The sequence below is a fragment of the Rhea pennata genome, chromosome 3, assembly GCF_028389875.1.
Source record: "Rhea pennata isolate bPtePen1 chromosome 3, bPtePen1.pri, whole genome shotgun sequence".
NCBI lineage: Eukaryota > Metazoa > Chordata > Aves > Rheiformes > Rheidae > Rhea > Rhea pennata.
Window position 1 is genome coordinate 32,694,221 of NC_084665.1, and position 8,291 is coordinate 32,702,511.

The window sequence follows — 8,291 nt, forward strand, 5'->3', positions numbered from 1 at the left end:
ATCTATCTTTGCCAAGGCTCTTCTGGGGATTTATTCCTTTCCACACAGGGAGGTGGTGGGAATCGGATGAGCCTTTACAACTTGTAATTACATGGTACTTTTCATCCCAGAAGACTTTAACAAGAGTGTCTAGAGACTGCAAAGGAATTGCTCGCTCACCACTGAGACACATCCACCACTGGAAGGCAGTAGCCTTTCAGCAGAGCTCAGCAGTGTTTCCTAACTGCGTAGGCCCAAGGGTGGAAAAGGAGGCACTCCTGTGTTGGATTGGCGCTGTGTAGGAAATGGGTTGGCAGGATTCATAAACTGCTCCAATTTTTAATCATTCCAGGATGCTGAAGGTGACGCCTTCCCTCTTATGAAAGAAGACCAAAGAGCATTAAGCAGAGCTTGGTTTCATGTCGCCCTTAACACACCATTCCCTTCTAGTGCACTGTTGTGTTAGGTAACTTCTTCCCCGCCCCCGTCCCCCCTCCTTTGGGGACTGACATTCCCACAGCTGAAAGTGCTATTGGAGTTATGCTTGCCTTCTCTTCATCCAAAGAAGAGAACTGTATTTCTGTGGAGTCATGAGTCCAAAGTTAAGTTATTTCACAATCTGCATTTTGGGTATTCTCCCAGACTTCACAGGAGTAAGGGAGGGGTGTCTAAGAACACAATGGGTTTATATTAGTAAACTTACTCCTTACCTGTTTATCTTCTTTCTATATAATTTTTCCTTGCTGAAATGTACTGTTATGTTACAAATGGATTTATGGGGCAGTTGCTCATTCTTCTGCTTTCTGAGAGTTGCCAATATGATTGAAGTTCTGCTTTCCTTCTGTATTATTTAATCTCTATGGTTCTATTTGGGGCAACAGAATTTGTTCATCATCCATACCATCTTCTTTGTTAATGTATTTCAGATACGTTTCAAACCTGGCGACTTTTACCACCTGTATTTAATAGCGATAATAAAGTTGGTAACTACAGTCCAGGTTTGAAGAATGTACATGTGGGAGCACATATATGAAGAACGGAATGTGTGTGCGCCTCTGTGTGCTGACAAGCATCTGTGACTGAGGCAGTCTCTGCATAGTTACCTGAAATGTGGGTAACATAAAATAGCTCTCTTTAGACTGACCTCAAATGGAGTGTGCAATGAAGTAATCTGAGTGTCTGCAGGTACTGAAACTAGCTTCTTGCTCAGGGCAGTTGTACGAGCAAGTGATGAGCTGTGTTCCCTTCAGCTGTCCTCTGTATGCTGGTAGAGCTCAGTCCCATCCAAGGCCCCACTTGGCTTGAATTAAGGTGTGAGTGGACAGGATTCGTATGAGTAGGGACAGCTCTCCTTGTAATTTTGAAGCCAGAATGTGGTTGGTGAGTGCACGGACAACTATGTAACAAGTAACCAGGGAAGTACTTGTGTACCTGGGAGAACATGAGGCTTGTAAGAGCAGATAAATGTATGCACAGAAGCATGTGCAAGTGAACATAAGTGTGTTTGATGGAGCATGCATCCAAGCATGTGTGCCCTCCTGCCAGCAGCCAAGTGGTTGTATCTCAGGCCATTCTCCAGCTGTGTAAATACATTGCTTAACAAATTGAAGGTTCTGGTTAATGATTGCCATTAGCACAGGCCCCATATTAGGCTCCATTTTGTGCAAGTTACCCAGCTGCCTGAATGCCATTAGAGTGAACACACTGGCCTTTAATGTCGAGTATGGAGTGTTTGCTGTCTGAGGAGCCTCAGCAGGAGCTGGCCTGGGCTTGCTCAGCAGGGGCTGTCAAGCTCTCCAGAGGCCTGTTGCGGCAGGAGCAAGTCAAACAGTCTTCCATAGTAAAACTGATGTCCCTAGGCTTGCAGGCTGCTCGTAGGTGCCCAGGGGGAAGGACAGGCTGGCTAGAACACTTTCCCTGACTACAGGGAGGCAGTTGGCCCAAGCAACAGGGTGGGAGGAATGTGTTCGCCTCCCTGGCAGCCTTCCTCACTCTCATCTTTCTGGGAACAAATCCACAGAACTTTGCTTTGCGCTGCTCATCAGAGGCAGACCACTACATGCTGTGATCCCAAATGGTGTCATAGACTAAGCCAGATCAGGGTTTGTGATTCCTAGAGCAAGATATGAGCTCCAAAGAAAACATGTATTTCTGCAAGAAGAGTCAAGTGATTTGGTGCTGGTGTTTTGGGGCTCTTCCTTCCCCCTAGTAAGGCCCCCTTGAGGCACCCAGTAGAGGTACTGTTCTGATAGTCTTGTAATAGGTGTAAGACAGATCCCTCGAGGTTATTAATGGTTGCAGATCAGTCAGGCTGTTCTCACAAGGGCAACTGTGTTACTGCCTCTCCTATACCTGTAGTAGGACACAGGGCTGTTGTTGTGCCCTCACCTGTTATTGTGGTGGTGAGGCTGTTGAAAGCTATCATCTTGCTGTTACCTGGGGGTTGCCACAATGAGGAGACAGGATTGGGTGCACTGTGAGGCAGCACTTGCAGCTGTCCTGTGAATCTTTTCGTCCTACTGTGTTTTCTTCTGTCCCTGTCCTTTACTTTGGCCCTTGTTCTGTGCTGTTCCCCCTTGTGGTGTCCTGGGAAGGCACTCTGCCCCACACATTGGCCCCAGAAGGCACAGAGAATGACCCCAGGGCTCCTTAGTACCCAAAGCCTGATGAGTTTTGGGGATGACTTTCATCCTTCCTCAGGACCTTTCTTTCCTCAGCCTCTTTTCCATCTGCCATCCACCAGAAATCAACTGATTCAGCTGCCTTCCTTAATCCTGTCTGCCACTTCAAAATGGAGGGGATTGCCAGGTTCTTTGTTCCTTTTCCCTCTTGGCACTGACAGGGAACCTTCTCTGTTCTGGAGAAGGACAAATGTGCTGATTTATTCTGCCCCTTAGCTTTGAATAGGGGTTGCTATGTTACCTCCAGCTCTGAGGCTTGCCAGAGCACACACCATATATAACCCCACAGCAGGTGGCTATTGAGTAAAGGCCCTTAAATCTGCCTCTCGTTTCTTATGCTGCTGGCCAAGGTGTCAGGGGGATGTAGCAGAGCATGATTTGCTGGCCGAAACTCTAGGCAGATCTCATGCCAAGCACCATGTTGGCATTTTCCATTCTCAACTGCCCATCTTAATTTGAAGAGGAAAGATCAACTAGGCAGCAATGCTTTGCCCACACTGACTTTTAAAGAGGCCCTTTTCAAAAGGAAGGCTGTTCCATGGGACCAAACTGTGACCAAGATCCCAGCGGCACAAGCTTCCAGATCCTGCTGCAGCATCTGGGGCCTAGCTTTGATGATTTCATAGTATTCTCTAATTTGGCATGATTGGGTGAGCCTGACCATTTGGGCAGCTTGCTGGGAAAAATTGCATGTGCCTGTCTGTGATGACAAGTTAAAATCGAGCCAAAGTACAGGCAGGTGGCATTAAAAGGCTGACATGTGGTTGCAGCTATATGTTAGATCTAACCTTGAAGTGTCAAAATAATTATCTTAGATGAGACAGCAGGATTGATAATTCCTTGAGAAAAGGTCCCTCTGTGCAGGCTGGGCATGGAACACCAGGGATGTTCCTAAGAAAGGAACATCTTGAGTACTGCATCCGATTCTGGGTTCCCCGGTACAAGAGGGACATGGAGCTACTGGAGAGAGTCCAGCGTAGGGCTACAAAGATGGTCAGAGGGCTGGAGCATCTGCCCTATGAGGAACGGCTGTGAGAGCTGGGCCTGTTTAGCCTGAGGAAGAGAAGACTGAGGGGGGATCTTATCAATGTGTACAAGTACCTGAAGGGAGGGTGTCAAGGGGACAGGGACAAGCTCTTTTCAGTTGTCCCATGCAAAAGAACTAGAGACAATGGGCAAAAACTGAACCACAGGAAGTTCCACCTGTGTGTGAGAAGGAATTTCTTCCCTGTGAAAGTGACGGAGCACTGGACCAGGTTGCCCGAGAGGTTGTGGAGTCCCCTTCTTTGCAGATATTCAAAGCCCATCTGGATGCAACCCTGTCTAATATGCTGTAGGTGCCCCTGCTTGAGCAGGGGGATTGGACTAGGTGATCTCCAGAGGTCCTTTCCAGTCTTACCGATCCTGTGATTTTGTGAAAGGCCTAGAAGAGGCAGCAGGGAGACATCTAACAGCAGAGCCCAGGGGTAAGGGAGAGCAGTTCAGCTCCCCTTTCATCCTCCATGAAAACAAATTGAAAACCCTTCCTGGAAGAGATGGATGGGGAGCATTTGCGTGCATTTCTAAGCCAGTAAACTTTCCAGTAAGTGCCGCTCGCATCTGTCCCTGAGGAGTGAGCTCTTGAGATGGTCTGTGCAGGAGCGTAAAATATTCTGCTGGCCAAGAGACCAGTGATACATCTTCTCCTGGCCGTGTTCGTGAAGCAGCTACCCTGCTGGTGCTTCTGTTTGCCAAAGGCAAAAAAGAAAATGAAGTCTCCAAGAGGTAAATGGAAAACACTTTCTGTGTAATGGGGTGTAATTGCCTCTTTGACATTGTAATTCCTGCCCCAGTGGATCCATAGATCCCAGCACAGCTTAGCAGAGAACAGCATTTCTGACCTGTCATGATATGAGTACATGGGTATTTCTGACCTTCTCACTTTAGATTTGCTCTTACCATGCTCTGGGGACAGGGAGGATGAAGGGAAAATAGTGATCATGATCTTTGGAGACCAAGGTAGAAACCAGACTGGGAGGCCTTCAGGCTGGCTTCAAGCATATCTGAACCATTCCTTGCTGTTTTGGGAATGTGTTGGCTGTAACATGTGACAGATATCCCAGAGCTCTGCAGATAACATCAGCTGTTGTAGATCCCACATGTGTGTACCCATCTCGCAGTCAGGACTATTTTGGGATTCTGTCTTCATTTATTTTTCCTTTATTTATAAACTATTCTCGTTCAAAGGAATTCTCTTGCAGGAGGCCTAGATGGCAAATCTAGCTTGAGTGTCTCCTTCTAGGCTAGACCTAAACCTAGGGAAGGCCTAATTTCCAAAAGTATCAAACATCTGGCCCTTTGGCTGATTTTCTGGAGTTGAAGGAGCTCCAGAGCTCCTGAAAATTGAGCATGCCAATGAGGAGCTTCCCCCAAAAAGCCAGTCAGCCACTTCTGGATGTGAAGTGACTTCAGGAGAGAAAATTCTGGTTGTGTATTACAGTGTAGACAGAGCAGAGAGAATGTAAGTGGATTAGAAGTGAGAGAATTTAAGCAGAAAATACAATTCAGATAAGGATAATTCAGATAAGGAGATGCAATAGATAAAATGGGAGAAGAAGCAGTGATGAACCCAAACTGGAGTCTGCAGACAAAATTCTGGAGAGTTTCAGTGTGTCTGGGACTTTATAGATTGAGAAAGAGTAATTTGTAAGTCCACATTAGACAGTTGTCAAAACGTAGGCCAGAAGAATGAAGCTTCGGAGCTAACCTAGTTTGTATCCCTACTTGAAGTGTAGTAGATCCTACTTTAAGGACAAGTGAATGTGAATTTAGGTTTTCCATGTGATACCTTCTGGCAGCTATGCTGTTCTGGCTGTGGGACTCCAAATGGATCACTGTATATCCTCACCTGTTTTACATGCCTGAGTGGCTACAGCTAGCCATGAGTCCTGGTCATGTAGGTCCCAGGGACCTCAGTCTTGAAGGAGGTGATACGGTTTTCTTGAAAAGAGTAGGAGTGAGGCAATAAAGAAAGCACTTAATTGCTTATGCTAGTGTCATTGCTGCAAGTACCAAATGGATGTGTGGATGACCACACATTCAGGGAGGTGTGACTGTATCAGAGAATAGAGCGTCAGGACTTTGAAGGAAGAACTTCACTGCTGGCAGTGTATGTGAGCACTGATTTCATCCCTCTTTGTTTTCCCCTGCAGAGCATCAGCGGAGGCCGCCCGCCAGCCCATTTTGTGTATGATCCGTCCACCTTTGCCTTCCGTTCCCTCAGCACCTTGAAGCCGCTGAGCCCCATAGTTCCAGTGGAAGAACCGTCATGTGCCTACTGAAGGAGTTTCTCCAAAAACCTCAGGAACTGTCAACCGGCTGCCTGCCTGGCAGGGAGTTGGGGAGGGGGTGATGCCCAAGGGGATGGGTGGGGGGACAAGGGGACAGTGGCATGTCTTTGCAGTACAACTTCTCTGGCAGCAGGAAACAGATGGCTCTGTTTGCAGCAGTGCCTGGTTTCATATCATCACCGCATATGTGTGATGGCAAATTGAGAGATTTGTCTTTCAGGGCAAAATGAGTCAGTCAGGTGACAAACCACACAGGTGGCCATCAAGGCAGTGTCAAACAGGTGGATGTGGTAGTTGAAGATGTCCCTGAGAGGTTTGGTGCCTATCACGGCCTACATGGCAGCAGTGATGAGAAGTCAGGTTGTGAAAACAAGTCCAGTTGGTTTCCCAAGAGCCTACCGTGGTTTGCTATAGACCAAACTGTTCTCCTACTCAGAAACAATCTCAGGATTGGAGACATGGATGTTAGCTGTAGGATGTTAGAACAGGGCAGCCTGCAAAGCAAGAAAGGCTCCTCTTTCAGTTAGTTAAAATTGCATTCACTTTAAGCTCTTGAATTGAAGACTCTGGGAGATGGAGGTGGAGGGGGGAACTGGCAAATCTGTAGGTGCATGTCGCGGTTGGTGTCTGACAGCTCACTAATCTGATCTGAAAATGGATTTAAATGAGAGGCATGAGCAAATGAAGGGTCTAAGTTTAGCCATTCAAGGAAACTCAGCACCCGCCTTCAGTCCTCTCATGGTACTGTCAGAGAGAAGGGGTGACTGTTTACTCTTGGATCTCATCTCTGTTGCATCTGTCTCTGTTCTAGGATATGGAATATTTGTCTGTAGCATTATCCCTACACCCTGCTACCCACAAGTGATGTTGGTTGTAGCTGGCCTTACCAGACTCAACCAAATCAAATGTATCTGACAGGCCTTCTAACCCCCTGTTATACTGGCTATTAAATTCAGCTTGATCCCCAGTAGAGCAAGTATACCCAGATGTAGCATAAAGTGGGAGAATGGGGTCTCTGACTTGTAGCTGACTTATAGCCATCTGTTGGTAGAAGAAACAGGAAAGTTTGGATGATGCTGTGGGCCATTTCCTTTCTGTAGGCAGAGTCCTAAGGCAATTAGGACCATGTTAGGCCTCATTGCCACTGGAGTTTGGTTGGGTTCTGGCTTTGAGACATATGCATGCTTTGTGCTACAAGGCAGCTCATGGGAGAAGCTCTCAGCTTTTTTGATGAGGCAGAGGAACAAAGCACTTCCCTTTGCTGCACCTGACTGGTACTTGTTGCCAGACTCTGGTGAAGAGAATAATCTCTTCCTCTAGGCATTCTTGTTCCCCCTTGTGCCCAGCCAGATACAGGCTCAAGGCAAGTAGTTTACTCCTTGTCTGGATCAAGAGGAGCAACTGTGAGTAGCAGAAATCAATTTTATTTTTAAATGTGCTCCAGTGTGGAGGTCTTTGATGCCACTCTTTGGATGAGACCAGCAGTCCAGCTCCCAGTAGGAGGGCCACGCAGTGATCCAGCATTGCATTTGGTACTTTCTGGGCCCTTCATTGAGACCTTGGGGGGAAAAGCCCAAAGGCCTTATAGACCTGGCAACCTGAATTCCCCACCCCTGCCCTCCTCCCTCCCTGACTGCCTCTCACTCAGGCAGGCAGAGCAGTTGGGCAAGGCAGTGAGGGGATGCATGTCCTGATGCTGCCCTGACTCTGCCTGCCCTTTGACTAAAGACCTACACAGCTGTGCCACCCTCTGCATCAGCACCTCCTCCAAGGGGTCTGCTTTGGTTTGTTGGTGAGGTGCCTCTGGCGAAGCCTTTGTGAGTCCCTGTGGAATTCACTTTCTCCAAAACAAGGCTGATTCCTTTCTTGATTGCTCTCACCCCTGTAGAGACTCTGCTTATCTCATTTTGATGACACACCTCAGCCTTTTAACTGCTGCCAGATCAAACTGACCGTTGCAGGATGGGAACTGTTACCTCCTTAGGCCAAATCTCTGTGCTCAAGAGAAGGGACAGCTGTAGTCTGGTGCCCATCTTCTGTGAGGCATGTTTCACATGTAGATGGCTGGAGTGACAGCTCCCTGCCTCTTGCCAGTGCTCCTAGGCTTCACTCAGTGCTGCTGAAATGGGAGCTGCAGAGGTGCTAGGCCCAGGAGACATGTTGCTACCAGCCTACAGATGCTGCAGGCTGCCTTCCCCCGGAGTGGGGCCAGGAGGTGGGAGCGGGGAACAGAGATGTCCTGCCAATATTGTTGCCTTCTAGTACTTTTGTAACTTTTTTCTCTGTCTTTTTCAATCAGAAG

At 47.6% G+C, this 8,291-nt stretch overlaps 1 protein-coding gene across 3 annotated transcripts in view; it reads left to right on the plus strand.

The window, feature by feature from the left end:
- Window positions 1-6,049, plus strand: part of LOC134139191 (uncharacterized) — a 57,715-nt gene extending 51,666 nt beyond the window's left edge. For 2 of the 3 annotated variants that reach the window (XM_062573602.1, XM_062573604.1), the window contains exon 4: window positions 5,852-6,049. In XM_062573602.1, coding sequence (XP_062429586.1) covers window positions 5,852-5,980 — 129 coding nt within the window. In that variant the 3' untranslated portion in view covers window positions 5,981-6,049. The remainder of the gene's footprint in view (window positions 1-5,851) is intronic. The other variant, XM_062573603.1, reaches the window with a different exon arrangement.
- The last annotated feature ends 2,242 nt before the right edge of the window (window positions 6,050-8,291 follow it).